Source organism: Pipra filicauda, unplaced genomic scaffold (assembly GCF_003945595.2).
Source record: "Pipra filicauda isolate LSUMZ 115617 unplaced genomic scaffold, ASM394559v2 scaffold90_size2875636_pilon, whole genome shotgun sequence".
Taxonomy (NCBI): domain Eukaryota; kingdom Metazoa; phylum Chordata; class Aves; order Passeriformes; family Pipridae; genus Pipra; species Pipra filicauda.
In genome coordinates this window covers 1,088,400-1,106,946 of record NW_024105098.1, presented here as the reverse complement: position 1 = coordinate 1,106,946, position 18,547 = coordinate 1,088,400, and the positions used below count along the sequence as shown (strand labels likewise).

The following is an 18,547-nucleotide window of genomic DNA, read 5'->3' as shown; positions in this document are numbered from 1 at the left end:
ATGCTCTGGGACAGTCAGGTGAGGCAGAGGGTCCTGGGTTGGGGGGGGGCAGAGGGGCACCCTCACCCCAGCACACTGCTGTGCTCAGGGCCACCTCATCCTCATGGACACGGACACGGCTCCGCCTCATCCGGGGGTGACTTGTTGGGTGAAGGGATGCCTCTGCCATGGGCAGAGCAGTTTGGGTACTCACATGGGATGAAGGCTGGGTGCACACAGTTTATTAGAGCTCTGGTTAAGCAAAAGAGTCCCCAAGCAAAGGCGAGGAAAAGAAAAGAGGCCACAGTTTCACCTGGCGCAGTTTTGGATCTTTCCCATGCCCGTGGTAGCTGGATTTGTCCAAATGCATAGCGGGTTTTCTCAGGAGTCGCTAACCCCAGGCAAAGGTGTGCAAGGACAAGCACTGGTCCTTGTACACACTGACGGGCTTGTACAACACACACGTCACATGTCAAGGACAACCCAAACCAGCCACAGCAGAGCGGCAGGGGGGGGAAGGCACCCACAGCAGTGTCTGGGGGTGGTGATGCCACCAAAGGTGACACCAAGAGTGGCTGCAATGTCAAACCAGATGGTCCTCAGCAGCATCGCAGCACCAGGCACTGGGCAGCCAAAGCCAAGCCTGGACCAACCTTTTTCCGCAGTTTCTCACATGTTTACTCCCCTCTGCCATGCACCCACCCTGCCAGCTCATGCTCTGCTCAGTCTCTTCCTTCCCTGGCTTTGTGCAACCTCTGGCCACAGCCACTGGCACCTCTGGGTCCCTCCTGGCTGGAGACTGCCAAGTGTCAGGTCCCAGTGAGCCCTGGGAAGCACCTGGGCGCCAGGAACCTTGTGTAGGACATGGCTCTGAAGCATGGTGGGAGAGCTTTCCCAGGAGAAACAGCACCAAAGCAGGTCTCAGCCCCTTTGCCAGCCCCCAGACAAGGCTGCAGGGAGCCCTGGAGCTCCCTCCTCCTCCTCCTCCTCCCCCCCTTCCTGCAGAGTGCACAGCCAGCCACTGCCCGGCTGACGCTGCAACCGTTCCTGGGCTCTGCGGTCCATCTTCACCTGGATGCCCAGCTCGCCCCCGTCCTGGCGATGAGCTGAGCATGTCTCAGCCACCTCAGGTGGTTTTCAGCTTGAGCACCTTGGAAAGCGGCTCCTTGGCGCTGGAGTAGAGCAGGTAGGAGCCCTCAGCGGTGTGGAAAACCTCCCAGTCCCTGCAGCCGACGGTGGGGAGGTGATGGGCTGCCACGAAGCCTTCGTAGCCTTGCCACCTGCACGGGAAGGGCAGTTAGCTCCCAGGACACCTGGGAGGGGCAGGAAAGCTGAGCCCTGGGGCTGGCATCTCCCACTTCCACCCTGTTTCAGGGTGGGATGTCCTTCACTGGGGCTCCTCGTTCCTGCCTGAAAGCAGGGAGCAGTCCTATCCATCCTCCCTGGGCAGACACACCAGGTTACACCCCTGCAGGGTCGTTCCTGCTGGGAACAACGCCCAAGCTCCCCAACCCTGCCCTCTGCAGTACCTGTAGATAATACTGTTAACGGAGAAGGTGAAGCCATCGAAGGAGTTTGCTACCACCAGAAAAGAGTCGTCTCCCACCGAGAAGAACTCCCAGTCCAGGGCACTGGGCATGAAGAAAGCAGAGGGGCAGGTGAGGTGGCCCCTGTGTGGCCAGCTGAAGAAGGGGCTGTGTGTCCATGGGGCTGAGCCCACCCCACTCCAATCTCTGCCACCCTGATGACACACAGAAAACCCTGCTCTTCCCAGGTTGCTCCTGATAGAAATCCAGCCTCGTTCTCAAATCCAGGGCCTTCTCCCAGCTCCCACTGGGATTTGGTGCCAAGGAGCTGTCACCCATCACCCTCTCCACCAGTCTCAGTCCCTGGCAGTGTGAAAACCTGCAGGAACCCTCCTGGAGACAAGCGAGTGCAGTTTTAAACTGAAAGAGGAGAGGCTGTGGCACAGGTTGCCCAGGGAAGCTGTGGCTGCCCCATCCCTGCAAGGGTCCAAGGACAAGTTGGACAGAGCTTGGAGCAACTGGATCTAGTGGAAGGTGTCCCTGCCTGTGGCAAGGAGGTTGGAATGAGATGATCTTTAAGGTCCCTTCCACCCCAAACCATTCTATGACTCTATGAGACCTCTGGGCTGCTCAGGGGAAGGACATGGACTGAGGAGCACCCTGACTGCTAGTAAAGGTACCTGTAGGTGAGAAGGTCCTGGAATTTAACAAACATCTGAGCGGTGATGTTCAGCTCATAGATGGAGGAGTTGATGGCATAGAAGTTGGAGGGCGCTGGCATCCCACTGTCATAGCTGTGGCTGTTGGCAACAGCCAGGAAGACTCTGTCCCCAATATGAAAAACCTCCCAGTCGGCAGCACCAAACGTCTGTGGGGAGGGAGACCATGAGACATGCTGGCTCACCTAAACCCAGAGGGGGACTGAGGAGCAATAGGCAAGCCTTACCAGGATAGACTGGAAGAGCTGGAAAGAACCACTGAGCCAGATGTAGATGTGTGAGTAGATCTTAGTGGATGTGCCATTGAATGTGTTAGCTACAGCCAAGAAGGAATACGGTCCGATGGTGAAAAATTCCCAGTCGTAGGCTCCAGAGGTAGGAATGGTCTGGTTAGTTTCAAACAACCCTGTCCTGGGGTTCCACCTGTATATCACACTATCTATATTGTGGTTGTTCCCTGGGGAAGACAGATGGACAGACATGCACTATGAGGGAAAAGGATACCTGGCTTGTCTAAGAAACAGGTTCAGCCACATGAATTTTTGCCAGCATGTCACCTGTTGCTGCCCAAGAAGTAGCTGAAGAGATTCTACAGCCTCCACCCCTACCTCGTGTCTCCATTCCTATCTAGAGCCTCAACCCCTCCCTAGAACCTCCATCCCTAACTAGAGTCTCCATTCCTGTCTAGAGGCTCCACCTATACCTAGAGCCTCTATCCCTACCTAGAGCCTCCATCCCATGGCACACACCAGCAGCTTGTCCTGAGCGTACGGTGGCAGCTTCGTGGCAGCCCTGGCAGAGGAGGGACAGGTGGGTGCCATGTCCCCACAGGAGCAGTAGCCCAGAGGCACCGTGCCAGTGTCCCAGGGCATCCAAGTTCTGCTGGCTGTCCCACGGGGTGGCTCGGTGTGGTGGGGCCAGTCCCAGCCATGTCCCTCAGCTCCCGGCATCGTGGGCTGCCCCCCAGCACCAAAGCATGTGCTCCATCCAGCTCCTGGGCTCTGCTCAAGCATCTCGACCTCACACCTGTGTGGGACCCAGCTGGCTTTAAATCCTCATTGCAGCAGAAGGGACTTGGGCAGGAAAGGCTGCAGGGAGAATGTGTAGGAATGGCCACATGGATAAGTGGCAGCTCTTCAGGGACTGCCCATCCACCTGCCTCCAAAGGAAACATCCCCAGGTTGGCTTAGCCATGGTGGTCTTAACCCCTGCATGCATGTCTGCTGGAGGGACCACACTGCCATGGGAGTAGGTCTCATCCAAACTGGCCATGGTGGGGTCCAACAGGTGACACATGGAGTTTCCAGCCCAGCTCACAGGTGCCCAAGGAACCTGCCACCAGCTCTGAGCCTGGTGCCAGAGGAGCTGATTTCCCTGGAGCCAGCCCTGATGGCAGGGAGAGAGCCCATTAGCTGAGTGTTTTGAACCCAGCTGGGAGCATCCTGGAGAGCCAGGGCTGTGCTATCGACCCATTCATCCCTCCATGCTGAGGAGTGCATGTCCCAGCACAGAATTATTCCCAGGGCCTGGTTCCCTCAGTTTCCCATGTGCAAAAGGCTCAGCCTGGGGTGCTACCAGGTTATGTAGCGTTGGGGATAAAAATGAAAAGAAGCAGAGAGATTCAGCACAGACACTGTCCCCACTCTTGTCCTTGTCTTCTGCTGCCAGAAACCCAGAGGGGGAGTGCATCAGCCACTTCCCCAAACACTCTTCTCCCCTACAATGGGAGGGTCTGCATGGCTTCAGGCTTCCTGAAGGACACCACGCTCCCAGCTGTGTGCACATCTCCCTGGCTTTGCCCTGCACTCCGCTCCAGCAGAGGATGCACAGGGAGCCGCGGGGTTTCCACAGCAACCGGAGGATGCTCTGAGCAGGTACCCGTGGCGGGGCACTTGTCATGGTCCCAGATGTCACCCCAGGGCCTGTAGGGAATATGAGGGCTGGGTACCTTCTCTGTGGTTGACCACAGCGAGGAAAGCCTCTCCCTCAATGACAAAGGCCTCCCAGTCCCTGGCGCTGTGCGTGGTGATCCGCTGGTACGTGATGAATTTCGCTTTCCTGCGGCTCCACTTGTATATTACAGAGAACTCCTGACCCCTCTCATTCTGCTCAAAATTCGCCACTGCTAGGAAGATCTGAAAAGGAATAAGCCAGGACAGCTTGATTTTCTCCTCTCAAAGGAGGATGGGCAAGAATGGGCGTGGGGAGGTGGGATGGGGGACCAGGGATGAGGTGGCTATTGTAGGACAAGGTGGCCCTGGCTGGGGTCCCTAAGCAGTCCCCAAGCAGCACAGTGCACTCAGAGTGGGGACAGGGACCCAGTGGCCTGTGGAGGTGTTTGTGCATGGCAGGGACACGACTCTCAGTCACAACCTCTTAGACAAGGAGAGGGAGAGCTGAGCTGTGTCTGCTTGCGCCTCACCGGCCTCGGGAATGCTCCCCAGCATGGATGTGAAATGGACTGGGGAGGGAGGGAGGTTCAGGCTACCAAACCTTCCTGTAAAGAAGGTGGCTCAGAGGAAAAATCGCAGATATGATAACAATGACAATAATGATAACAATTCCCTGAGACAAAACATTTTCCAGACCAAGAAACCCCTGTGCAAATGTCAGGGACAGCTGTGGTGCAGCAGAGGTAGCCAAGCGCAAGGTGGGGAGCACATCCAACCTCTGTCATGCTGTCTCCACCAGGCACTTTCACGGCCCGACTGGGTTTTCTGCAGGACCCCACCATCATGTTCCCCTTCCACCAACAGAGGACATGGCCTGTTTGTATCCAACCAGCAGGGCTGTTGGTAACACCAAGCCTGGAGGTACCCATCCCTCTGTACCCTGGAGCATGTGGTTGGCAGCAGAGGAGCCCTGCAGCCACCCTGGTGACAAAGCTAGAATGGGTCATGCCACAGGGGAAATGATCTCAGCTCCCCAGGGGCCCTGCACAGAGCTGGCTCTCAGCAGGTGCCTTGCCCAGGGCTCCTCCAAAAGTGATAAGCTTCCAAGGGGAGAGAACCAGGCAGATACTCTTCACAAGTCCCATGGCAGACTGCCCAGGGGAGGAGAGGTGACTCTGAAGTCCCAGAATGATTTAAAAGCATGAGAGCTTGAAAATGCAGGAGGTTGAAATCAGTGGGTCTTGGGAGGGATCTGCAGGCTCTGATGGCTCTCTAAGACCACAGGTAGATCTCTGAGATGCAGTTACCTACTCTGTCAGGATCAGGTGCTGGAAATGGCTTGGGTGGATGCAGCTGTGCCTCAGCAAAAGAGTAAAACACAGCAGGCAGCCCACAGATGAGCCGGCAGTCCCTGGAGAGACCTTGGTCAGCTGAATACGTGTATCAGCGTGACTCCACCAAAGAGAGAAAGATTCACTCCCTAAACTATGCCCAAGACTCTGGGCTTCAGAGAAGCCACTGTCGGGCAACTGCACTTTAATGTACTGAAACATGGAGGCGCCTTCCAGGCAGACTCACCTTCTTCCCAATGGTGAAATACTTCCAGGACTGAGCTTGGTAGGTGCGGATGTTCTGGTAGGGCACAAACTTCCCATCGGTCCATTTGTAGATGGCCGATCCCGGCGGGGTGATCCGGTTGGCTGTGGCTGCAAACAGTCCCACCTTTGGGATAGTGAAGACCTCAACCCCCATCGTCTCCGAGTTGGTCACCAGGTTCTGGTATTCCTCCACATAGTCCAGCCTGTGCTTGACTGGGAGACCACAAAGAAGAGGGGTGAGGTTAAAATCTGATAATTTTGGCTGGAGAGAGGCCTCGTGCCGGCTTCGTGGCAATTGCTGCTGTGTGGAGCTTTATGGGGGAAGGGAAGGTCCTGGTGTCACTGGGGGTGAAGGGCCAAACCAAGGGGGTGGTAAAAGGATTGACTCCACCCTGATGGGCAGCACATCCAGCCCCATCCATCCCTGCCTGTTCCCCAGTGGAGGGCAGGGCTGTCTCCTCTGGGAGCAGGGAAGAACCCCACGCCATGGATTTTGATCACTTTGATATATTTATCCTCAAAAGACCAAGGAGGAGAGGAAGAGACCTACAGTCCACTGGGCTGCTGAGAGCAGCCAGGTTAGCCCACACTCACCTGCAGCAACCCTGCCCAGTTGCTGGCTCTGGCTGGAGTCAGCATGAGCTCTGGGAGAGGTTAGAGAACACTTAGACAGAATTAACGCCAGAAATAGGAGCAGAAACCTCCAGAGTTGCCCCAAAGGCAAACGGCTGGGCACTGGAGAAGGGCCAGTGTCGGTGGCACCAAGGGCACAGGTCAGTAAGATCCCAGCATGAGGTCTCCTGGGACATGGTGCCAATCTGTACTGATGACTTCCAGAGGCAGGGAAGGATAGGGGATCCAGCGACTGCCAGTTCCTGTGGGGAGCAAATGGCTCATCCAAGCCCACCCAGTGGATATCAGCAGAAGAAAAATGCTGGAAGAGGAGTGAAGGGAAGCACGGTTTGGCTGATGGCATATCCCATACTCCATGTCCTCTCCAGGGATCCTGGGGAAACCGCCTAGAGTGCGTGGGAGAGTGCCAGTGGGTGAAATCCATGTCATTATTGAATAACATCCATCCACCCGGGCTCTGGTTGTTTTTTTCAGCTTGGTGCTCCCACTGTTTTCCTCACAAAGTGTCCCAACAGAGCCGGGACAATATGGGGACCTGCCTCTGCCACCCTCCCAATGCTGCCCCAGAATTTCTGGCAGCTGATGAGTCTCTCTGCTCCTCCTTGTCCACCCCACAAGCGCTTCAGCACCAGGAGCACCACAACCTTTGGGAACGCATGGCAGGAAGCACAAACCCCTGAACATGGCTCTACATGGGGTGAGCTGTCCTGCTTGGACAGACCAGGAGCTCATCCTGCCCTGAGAAGCCCCAGGAGAGGTGGATAAGAAGAAGGCGGATGGACCACAGAGGCACTTGAATCAAGAGCAGTTCTGGAAGTGCTGGTGTGGGCACTGAGAACAAAGCAAAGCCTGGCGGAGCAGGGGAGGGGCAGGCCCCCTCACTCTGCTGCTGATTCCTATCCCAAAGCGGTCTCAAGAGCAAATGTCAGCTCCTGCTCTGCTGCAAGAGCCTCCCTCCCTCCCAAAGAGTGCCAGTACCTCCCCAGCAGTACCTTCCAGCATGGAGACCCAGGCGCTGCCGTTGCAGAGGTACAGCCCTCGTCGGGAGGCGTTGAACCAGAACTGCGCCTTCTCCTGCTTGGTGCAGCGTGGACGGGACCCCAGGGTCACCTTCGTGTCAGTCTCTGGCCACGAGATGAGTGAGGCAGGAGCCTCTTAGCACACACAGTGGAGGAACAGAGAGGTAGGAGGGTTGGATGTCCTGGTCTCATCCTGATAATGGGCACCAGGGGATGGGGGAAATGGCAACCCAGCACCAACCTGGGAAGACACAGACTGGCAAAAGCCTGTGTGGGGCCACTAACATGAGCCCAGTGCTGCTAAGGGATCCGGGCAGGAGCACCCTGTCTCTCCAGGGGAGTTTTGGACAGGGATCCCATCCCACACCGTGAGAAACAGAGGGTGCTGGTGACACCTTCTTCCCCCCCTGCTCCTGCTCCGTGTTCTGCCACACACAAAGGCCTTTCCTCCCAGAGGCAGGGGTGGCTGACAGAGGCACTGGGGGGCACTGACCGTAGGGGTATTTGAGCACCTCGTTGCTCGCTGGCTTCATGGGGACATCCTGGAGGACAGTGGGGACAGAGAGCGTTGCTACTTTGAAGTTCATGGTGGTGCATATCCGAGGGGTGGCATCGGCTCCTGGCAGCAGGACAAGCTGTCTCAGCAAGCCCTGGGAAAGTGGGAGCAGCAGGATGGAGAGCAAATTCAGCAAGACCACAGAATGGGAACTGCAGGTGATTCATGCCTAGGATTTTCTGCCCGACTCCTGCTCATTGCCCTCCCTCCTAGGATGCAGAAGTCTCCATGGGATTCACACACATTTATCAAATCCCATATGCCCAGCTCATGCAATCTAACAGCTGGTGTGAGGGGAGCATTGACATGGGGCTCAGAGCTGCAGCTGCCTTTCACTGCCTCCACAAGAACCCACAGCTACCTCTGCTTCCTGCCCTGCCACTGTAGGGAGCTGACAGGGGGCTGTGGGTCACCCCACGGCCAGCCACGAGCACCCCCGGGCAACCCACACCATGGGTCACCTACCGTGAACACGCCTTTCCTTCTCCGCCTGTTGCCCAGGTAGAAGCTGGCTCTCCTCACCGACAGCGAGCCTGGAAACGGCGTCTCCACCACCCTGAGGATGGGCAGAGAAAAGGCAGGGACAATTTCATGGCATCTACTGATGGCCCGGGGAGATGCTGGTGGAGGAACACCACCCCGCCCGCCCTTCTGAACCCCCCGCCGCTGCCCCCAACCTACACATCCTTGGGGATGCTGCAGTCCACCGTCAGGGAGAAGGACTGGCCGGAGACAGCCAGGACGAGCGTGTGCCACTGGCCGTCGGAGAGGGAGACGTTGGGGAAGGTGACGCGGGTCTGCCAGCCGCCGGCGCGCTCCTGGCTCCAGAAGAGGAAGTGGAGCTTGTCGGGGGCGTAGCGCAGCCCCACCAGCACGCCGGGGCTCTCCTCCGCCATCAGCGTGAAGATGTACTCGTTCCTCTGCGGGAGGGCACGGGCTCACGCCTGCCTGCCGCGGGCTGCGGGGATGCGCTGTGCCCGCGCCGGGCTGCGGGGATGCGCTGTGCCCGCGCCGGGCCCGCCCTGTGCCCGCCCTGTGCTCGCCTTGTGCCCGCCCCGTGCCCGCCCTGTGCCCGCCCTGAGCCCGCTCTGTGCCCGCGCTGTGCCCGCCCTGTGCCCGCACCGTGTCCACTCTGTGCTCGCCCCGTGCCCGCTCTGTGCTCGCCCTGTGCCCGCCCTGTGCCCGCTCTGTGCCCACGCTGTGCCCGCCCTGTGCTCGCCCTGTGCCCGCCCTGTGCCCGCACCGTGCCCGCGCTGTGCCCGCCCGGCCGCGCTCACCTTGGCGGGGACGCCGAGCACCCTCAGCGTGACGATGATGGAGAACTCCTCGGGGAAGCGGTCGCAGTGGATGAAGAGCCGGGAGGCGGGGAAGCCCAGGGCGCGGGGCCGCGAGGCGGCGAGCTGGAAGCCGCGCAGCCCCTGCACCTGGAACACCCGCATGCCGCGGGCCAGCGCTCCGGCCGGCACCACCTCCGAGAGGATGTCCAGCGGGCGCAGGTCTGTGCCAAGGGACAGCGGAGCATGTCACAGCGGTGAAAGCCATCCCACCCTGTCCCACTGTGGGATGGGACCCCCACTGCGCTGGCTGGGGTGCCCCATGGCGGCAGGATGGCTCAGTGTGCCCCAGCAGCCTGCTGGCCCTTGCCTGGGGTCCACCCCGAGCCCCTGCTTTGGGGCCAGAGGGAACATTTGCCCTCCAGAGACCGAGGCTGGCGTCTCCATCCCCACAGCAGGAACACCGGGTGTGCAGAGCCATCCCACTAATGCAGCTCTGAATGCTGTCAACGGAGCTGGGACTTGCCAGCCAGGCAGCCCCAGCTTCCTCGGGATACACTGGCACCAGCAACTGCAGCCAGAACCGGGAGAGCAGGCAGAGATCCAACACTGTGGGCTTGCTTATGGGGCATGGGGAGAGCTCTACCCTTCAGTCCCGGTTCAGGCTGTCCCAACTCAGCCCTAATTGCACACACGCACACGTACTCCCCCAGCAGGCACCAAAACCACTCATTATAAATAATTAATCTCTCCCCAGAAAAGAAAACAACGTGCCCAGCCCCAGGGCATCACCCCGGTGAGAACACACTGTGCATGGGCACCACAAAGTGCCACCCCACAGAGCAGTGCCAGGGTGACCGTCAGTCTGATGTCTCAGCAAGCCCCGAGCCAGCAGCCACAGGAAGGGCTGTACCTGCTGTGGGGGCTTCTCCGACCTTCCTGGCCTTGGCACCCTCCTGTTTTTACTTTTGAATGCTTCCCTGGCAGACCTGCATCATCTGCAAAGAAGAGCGTTGATGCCCAGGGGATGAAGCAGCACTTGGCTACACTAAAATACCCCTGATTTCATCCCAACCCCACTGAGACTCAGCTTTTAGCTCCAATTTGTACTAATAAATCCCGGCTGCTGGGGCACAGCGGGAGAGCTGGGAGGGAGGGAGATGGGAGCAAGGCTGGGCCATGTATCTGAATCCAAAACAGCTGGAGAAGGAAAGCGCTTCCTCCTGGCACCCCTGGTCAGCCCAATTCCAGGTGGGCAGAGCAAAGAGGAATCTGCTCATATTGCTTCATTCAGCCCAGAGCAGAGAGATCAGTGAGATCTTTCCCAGCCTGGCAACTCTGCATGCCCCCTGCTTGCCCCACCACTGGTTTAAGCTGCTCCTAAAGCAAAGCCTCGCTGGGGGAGGTTTAACTCGAATGGCTTATTTCAGAAACGCACCACTCTTGGAATGGCCAGTTTCCATTTTCCCCAGCAAAAAGTACAAGCTGAACTCTGGCTTGGATTTGCAGGGGGGTTTAGGAGTCCTCAACTGCCCCTGGGGTGGTGGGGATGAGCTGGGAGACAGCTCAGGTGGGGCTGGAGGCTGCGGGCCAGGAAGGGACCGAGTCCTAAAACCAACCCCAAATCTCAACCCAAAGATGTGCATCCCTGTCTGTCTCCCATATCTGGCACTGCTAAGGCTGGGAGAGCAGCTGGGGTGCTCCAGCCCAGCTTGGGCAGCACATGTGGTGCCAGGGCACCTTGTGCTGGGGTCCTCAGCCTTGATATCCCTGGCAGGGACACTCCCAGAGAGACTCGAGCACCTCAAGGAAGAGGCAGTGGGCAGAAACTCTCCAATCTCTCCCAGTTGTCCTTCTCACATCATTTGTGCTGTAATAAAATGCAAATACAGGCACCATCAAACTGGGACAAACCCCAAACATACAGAGCCTGGGCCCAAGCAGCCCCAAAAACTGAACTCAGGTTTCACTGCCTACACAGCACAGGGACGGGGATGGGGTGGCAGAGCCAGGGCATGGGGATCCCCTTCAGCTCAGGCTCCTCTTGGAAATACCATTGGAGCTGCCAGCTCCTTGGCTGGGGGCAGTGGGACAGAGACATTTACTGCCAGAGGGTGCAGATTGTGCCTGTCAGAGAGCAGGAGAGTCTGGGGCAGGAGGGACTTTCCAAGGGGACTTCATGGCTCACTTCTCCTCTTTCCAGCCCTTCCCCTCTCATGTTGTCCCCAGGGCCAGCAGACCTTGGGACAATGCTTGTGCCGTAGGGACAGGCACACAGGTCTCTCCACAGCTCTGAGAGGGTTGCTGGTGGGGGCTGCAGGTGCAGGAACGATCCCACTACCCGCTGTCCATGGGTGCTGGCAGAGTGCTGGAAGCTGCAGCACCTGAGGCATAACAGGCGCCTGGGCGCTGGAATCCTGGGGCTGGGCTGCCAGTGAGAGGCTGACCCACCTGAGGCATGCCCCCCAAAACAGAGCACATCTTCTGGGGTCTGCCGTGTCAGTGCGGGGAACACCCCATCCGTGGGAGCACGTTTCCCAGCAGGGCTAACACCTGTCTTGACACCCCCCTCGCGGTGTGCAGCCCACCCACCCCCTGCCCTTCGCTCCTACCTGTGCAGTGCTGCCACGTCCTGCCTCCTCGGATGAAGCCCCCACCGCTGGCCCAGCGGAGGAGGATGACCCAGAGCAGCAGTGGAGCCGACATCGGGGGGGCTGGTCTCAGGGGGTCCATCCACCGGGACACCCCTGCTGTCCACTCCTTCCTGCCCCGGCAGGCGCTGCTCGGCTCAGCTCCCCGGGGGCTCTCGCATGCTCTGTGGTGGGACCCCCCGGAGCACCCCAGTACCGATCCGTCCTCCTTGGGGATTTGTCACCCCAGGCTTCTAAGCCTCGGCTCTGCCGTTGCCTTGCGTGGGCATCACCCCCGGGGGCAGGGCTGGGATGGCGAGCGGGCGGGGGCTGGCGAGGGTCCCTCGGGGCGGCCGCCGAGGCAGTGCCGGCTGCAGCCTCCGCACAGACATTTAAATGAGAGGTCGGCGGTGGGAGAGGAGGAGTCCCGGCTCCTCCGAGAGCTTTTATCTTTTGCCCAACCCTCTGGAAGGCGGCTTTGGGGAGGGATTTTTTAATCATTATTTTTTGCTTTCTTTCTTTGCTTCCCTTCATTTTTGGTGATTCATTTTTCCGGGCTCACGTGGGAGTAGGTGGGAGATTCACCCCTGCCTGTAGACACCAAGGTGAGAACCTTCTGCCCCTAAATGCCTTGTTTTTCTGGCAGCACAATCCCAGTCTGTACTGGTTGAGAGACCCTCTGACTCCTCCAGACCACTCCACCGTGCCCAAAAATAAGCCAGACCCCACAAAATGCATATTTCCCCCCAAAACGGTCCTGATGTAGTGATGCACAGCCTGTAAGTGATGCACAGCCTGTGCCTCAGGCAAGGCTCCATCCCACGGGCCAGCCACCAGAACCGGCCCTGCAGCCAGAACGCCACCAGTTGGGAAGCCCTCAAGGTTCCGCTGTTCCAATGGGAGCAACAGCAGTGGAAAAACTCCCTGCACGCAGCGAGCTCTGCTGGGCTCCTCCAGCCGCAGAACAAGTCACTTCCATTCCCCAAACAATTGAAACAGGCTCCCACCCCCCCGTCCCCAAAGCCTTCCTGCAAGGCGAGCGCTGGAATAGAAAGCGGATGGCCAGGACCCAACGCCAAAAACTGTGTCGCAAACTGGGGGTTTCGTCAGCGAGGATCAGGCGGAGTTGGACCCATGGCCGTGTTCTGCCCACACCCCAAAACCTGCTGTGCTGGGGCTGCGAGGGTGCAGCCCAAGGGGTGCACCCCATGGTGGCGTGCAGCACCCTGCACCTCGATCCCAAATCCTGAGAGAAGCTGTACCAAACCCCAAGACTCCAGAATGTCGGTGCCTCTGGCTCAGAGCCTGGAGAGTGGCTGTGTGCTTGTCCAATAGCCCAAATAGGGCTGCGTGGAGCTCTTTCTCTCCAAAAAGCCTCCTTTTGGGCATCCCCCAAATTAGGGCTCTACCGGGATCAGAGTTTAAGCAGAGCTTAACCTCGCTGCAGGGAGAACTGCAGAGGTGACACACCACTGGCTCCCCACCACCCTCATCCTCATGCTGGGCATGGTGTTCAGTGGCACAGCCACAACCAAACCTGGGTGTCCTGCACGGCAGCTGAGGGTCCTGAATGGCAGCCGGGGGTCCTGAATGTGAGCTGCTGGAGGTGACCACAAGGGATGCAGGAGGCACAAACCATCCCACCTTCCCTGACAGGCTCAGCCCGTCCTGATGCTCCCTGCAGATTTGGGGACAGCCGCCAGGATCGGGACCGGCAGCAGCCACCCCACTGGGACCCCAAGCTGTGGGAAGATGGGGACAGGCATTCTGGGCCTGTCTGGCAGAGAGCTGGGTATGTTGGAGGGGAAGCCCCTGTCAGGTTGGCACTGGGGAAGGTGGCACAAATGAGAATCAGAGCCGCCACATCTCCCAGGGCCGCACACATGTGTCAAGTTAAGCGTGGCTTTGGGAGCTGGCAGCACCGCCCTGAGCAGAGGATGGGTTTGGGGAAGACTCCTGCTGAGGCTCTGCGAGAGTCCAGGGAGGGAGGCAAAGTCCTGCCAGAGATTCCAGGGTGACTGTTTTTCCAAAGAGGATGCAGGCACCTTTGAGTGCTTTCTTGTCCAAAAAAACATTTGGTGGGAACGTCTCCAGAGCCAAGGACACAGCTCTGGCTGTCCCCTCCAGAAGCAGGGAGATCTGTGGACTTTCAGGCAGGAGGTGGGGGAACCAAAGCCCTCACCAATGACCACGGAGGACATGGTGGGCTCAGTCTGCTCTTCAGCCACATTAATGAACAGCCTCCTGGTGAGGACAGGGATGTTGATGGTCCTCAAGGGCTTTTCCCATCCTTGGGCTGGGGATGCTGGCATGGCAGACGATGGTGGAGAGGCTCAGGCAGTGCCCAGCACTTTCCTCCCTGCTAGGGGAACCGAGCTGTTGTGTGAAGTAAGGACAGGGACACATCGCTGCCTGCTGTCACGTTAGGTCCAGGACCTGCTCTGTGTCCCAAGGACAGTAGGAAGTGGTCTGCAAAATAGTTCCTTAAGCACCCAGGCACACATTCCTATGTGCAGAAGCCAGCACGAGGGGATGAAATAAAAGAGACAAACAGTGAGTCGTTTGCCTACTTCGCATGGGGTGTAAATAAAACCATGTGGCGGCTCTGAACAAAATGGTCCTTGGATTTTCACCAAAAAGGTTTGGCCATCCCTGTGTTAGGAAAGGTTGAGAAACCCATCTGTAGGCAATCTGTTCCAAGCAGAGCTTTCACGCAGGGGACAGTGCAAGGAGGGCACCTCCTCGACGCCAGGGACAGGCTGGACCCTGCACACGGGGAGCGTTCCTGCTCTTCCAAGGCTGTAACTCATTCCTTATTATTTGCAGACACAAAGTCGTGTTTCAGGGCCTCATGCCTTATTCATTTCAGTCTTTATTCCTGACATCTGTAGGAAATCAGAGAATCCTTTAAGTTGGAAAAGACCTCTAAGACCGTCAAGTATTTCTCTCTGAAACACAGTGTGCTTACAGGGCAAAGCTTTGAGGGACCCTATAAGTAACCTACTGACAAATACCCATCCTGTGCTGTCCCCAGCCTGTGTCTGCCCTCCTGCCTGCACTGGCAGTGTCAGTGGAGCCTGCCACACACCCCCCCATGGGGATGGAGCTGGAGGTCAGCAATGAGCACACGGAGCCAGTCTCACCTGAGCAGCAGGGTGGGGATCAGCCCTTTGGGATCAGTTATGAAGGGGATGGGGGGAACTGTTCCCAGAGTGACATCCCAGATCGCAGTTCCACATATCACAGTTTGGGCTGAACAAATGGAACAGCTTACCCAGGATGGCAGGATGAGGTCTCCATCCTCAGCCGTTTCCAAGGCTCCTCCCTCATCACCTCTGCCCTTTCTCCCAGGCTGAAAATTTTCCCTTTGTTTCCTGGAGCAACTTCAGCTCCCTGAGTCCAACCCACCAACATAAAGTGGAGTTCCGGCAAGAAATATTCGCACCAGGAAACCTGTCAGTGTTGTACAGAAGTGTAAATGTCTTTGACCCCAATGCCTTTCAAAAACTGAATTCCCAGAAGTTTTTTGAGAGGTTCTGCCAGGAAAAGTTTTGTGAAGCACTGGGAGGATTGCAAAAGGCACCGTTTTTAGGAAAACCACCAAAAAAAAGCATAAAGCCACCCCGACGCGGCAAGTCCCGCTGCCAGCTTCCCAGCACGGAGCTGCCTTTGGGAGCAATCCCTGCTGGGCAGCGGTGAGCCACCAGCATCGCTCACATCCCAGAGCCCTCTGTGTCCACACATCCACTGCCAGCCCCAGGGAATGAAGGAGTTGGGAGCCCCTGGCAGGGCTCCCTGGCTTTGGCCATGGCAGCAGGCAGTGGGTTGCAGCCCATGTCCCTGCCCAGGCAGCCAGAAGCAAGCTGAGAGTCCTGTCCTGCATTTGGAGGACACATGGCAGCTGAGCTGGCGGGCTCTGAAAGGGCTCCAAAAAGCAGACACTTAACTTTCGCCAGTACAAGGGAAAAGACAGGCTTTGTGACCGTGCTTCTGCACCGGAGCTGTTCCGGATAGGGCTGTGCAGCACCCTGCAGCTGCATCCCCCCTCGCCTCCTGCATGTGATCAACAGCTCTTCACTACTGCCTGTTCCTCGGTGACATGGTTGTTCTAATTTTTGCCACCTTCCCTCAGTGTGCCCAAACCTGTTGAAGAGGCCGAGTCACCTCCCTGCAGCCACAGGACACCCAGACTCACCACTTTTCAGTAAGGCAGCTCCCCATAGATGGAGGGCACCCAACCCAGGAAACCATGAGCACACCAACTATAGAAATGGTTATTTTTTATAGGTCCCCAGTCTACATGGAGGCAAAAGAGCAGGAGAGGGACTCACACGTCACTTGGTGTGACCTGCACTCCCTATTCCACCTGCAATGGGAAAGCTCTGCTTGGCTTTGAGGTCAGCTGAGATCTCTCCGCAAAGGGAACAAACAGCGTTCTGGAGGCCAAGGGGAAGGAGGCAACATTCCTGTTTCATGCTTACTGCCTGTGCTCTATGCTCCTTCAGCAGCAGCTCTTGTCCCAAGGTTGTGGGATTGTGCAAAGCAGGTAGAGTTTGGAAACATTTGAGCCTTCCTGCATCAGGAGCAGCAGCTCATCAGGCTGAACACACACACCTGAGGGCCCTGCATGGGGAACTGTCAGCTGTGCCAAGCAAACCCCATGACAAGTGCCCCGTGCTGTGTTGTCCAGAGATATTGTGGACTCCCCATCCCTGGAGGTGTTCAAAGCAAAGCTGGATAGGACTTGGAGCAACCCGATCTAGTGGAAGGTGTCTCTGCCCATGGCAGGGCGTCGTAATGAGATGAACTTTAATGTCCCTTCCAACACAAACCATTCTGTGATTCTGTGATCTCTCTCTGCAGGCTGCCTTGGGGTAATGCCTGAACCCCAGGGGCTGGCTCTGGCAGGGGGAGAGGAATCTCCCTTGGCAGTGCTGGGGGAAACCCTTCTCCATGTTTGCTTGTAGCCCTTTGGTCAGTGGCAGTGAGCACACACTCACAGCAGGCAGATGGTGGTAAGTGGCACAAAGAGCCACAGCAGGGGAACCCAGGGATTTGCCCCTATATGCTTGGGCCCATTGAGGACCAGCAGGGATAGAAAATGGGAAGCATGGCGCTGCTTGGACCAAAGTGATCCCGTGGCTCCCTGTTTAGGGACCAGTCAGCACCTTCTCTCCCAGAAGTCCATCTCAGACTCCCTGGGGCATTAGGGAATGGTGTGGGTATCACGAGCCTCTCCCCAGTGCTGGCAGCAAATTTGGACTGGGGCCAGGTCCTCCCTCTTGCCCGGACCATGGGCAGGCCGAGGTCCCTGCGGTGAAGAACAGCAGCTTTAGCATCATTTTGCTCTGCAGCCGTAAGAAAACCTCCTGCCCCCTGACACAGAGAATCACAGCCAGCTTTGTCGCTCGCTTATATGACAGTGTCAAGCTTTAATTATTACCCGAGCGCTGACTCGGGCTCTGGAGGCGCTGGCGGGACCGGGCTGCGGGCGGCAGGGCGGGCGGCGGGCTCGGAGGGCTCCCCGGGTCCCCGGCGGGAGCACAGGCAGCCACGCTCGCTCTGCCCACCCGCCGGCAGCCGAGCGCAGCTCCATCTCCTCCGACATCCGGGGACGGAAGGGAACAAAGGCACAGAACAATTGCTATTGTTTTCCAAGGCTTTCTTCAGGGCAGTTCTTCCAGTGCAATGCTGCTGCCCAGTCACTCCATCTGCAGCACCACGGGCCCCTGTGCTCGGAGCTGTGCAGATGCCGGTGGGGATGTGGTTCCCGTGCCGAGGTGCCTGCCATCCAGCCCTTGGAGCCCGGTCTCCACTAGCACAGAAACAGAGGCAGCATCCTCAGAGTGGTTACCCCATGCACCGCAGCTCCTGCCCTGCTCCCCAGCACTGTTGGGCATTCCCAAGATTCTCAGACACTGGGACATGGCAGTGCTGGGTTAACAGTTGGACTCCATGATCTTGGAGGTCTTTTCCAACCTAAATCATTCAGTGGTGACATCCAGCTTCCTGTAACCGGCCAAAGTACAATGGCTGTGGTGGGGAAGGGGCAAGCTCAGCCCAGGCTCAAAATGGTAGGGAAGGAGATCACCCTTGTCACTCTCCATGGGTCTCACAGGAGGAACAGGAGTATCTACAGAAGAATCACAGAATGGTTTGGGTTGGAAGGGAACTTAAAGCTCATCTCATTCCACCCCCCCTGCCATGGCCAGAAACACCTTCCACTAGACCAGGTCGCTCCAAGCCCCATCCAGTATGGCCTTGGACACTTCCAGGGATGGGGCAGCCAAAGCTTCTCTGGGTAGAGAAGAAAGTATTTAACATATGAGAGGGAATTCAACCTATGAGCCTTGTTGGACGGGGATTGTAATAAATTGGTAAAATAAATCAGGTGCCCTCTCGTCACTGACTGGGTGTTCAAGGGACAGATGCTGAAAGCATCAAATGCTAAAAGTGAGGCTGGATGGAGACAGTCTGGACAAGCGGCTTCTCCAACAATACCAATGTTTTCATAAAGCCAAGTTTCATATAGAGCCCTCAGAGGTCACTGCAGTTCTTGAACCCATGCCCTCCCACTAAGGCCTAGGTTCCCGTGTCAAAGCAGGATCTGGTGAAGGACAAAACTCAACTTCTAATTGCCTCTCCAGGGAAAGTGGGTTTGAAAACACCTGCCCTCCACCCTGCCCATCTGGCATCCTCCTCCATTGCAAGAACCAGTGAG

The 18,547-nt window shown here is 57.6% G+C and overlaps 1 protein-coding gene across 1 annotated transcript; it reads right to left on the bottom strand.

Annotated features, from left to right (window-relative positions):
- Positions 1-205: 205 nt before the first annotated feature.
- On the bottom strand, positions 206-12,050 carry TSPEAR (thrombospondin type laminin G domain and EAR repeats). The gene is made up of 12 exons (XM_027724941.2): positions 11,809-12,050; positions 9,200-9,420; positions 8,604-8,842; positions 8,388-8,478; positions 7,860-8,016; positions 7,340-7,471; positions 5,695-5,927; positions 4,173-4,359; positions 2,452-2,681; positions 2,186-2,373; positions 1,509-1,610; positions 206-1,259 (listed from the first exon to the last, which is right to left on the bottom strand). Exons 1-12 carry the CDS (start codon positions 11,927-11,929, stop codon positions 1,106-1,108), a joined length of 2,055 nt encoding a protein of 684 aa, XP_027580742.2. The 5' UTR covers positions 11,930-12,050; the 3' UTR covers positions 206-1,105.
- Between the last annotated feature and the right edge of the window lie 6,497 nt (positions 12,051-18,547).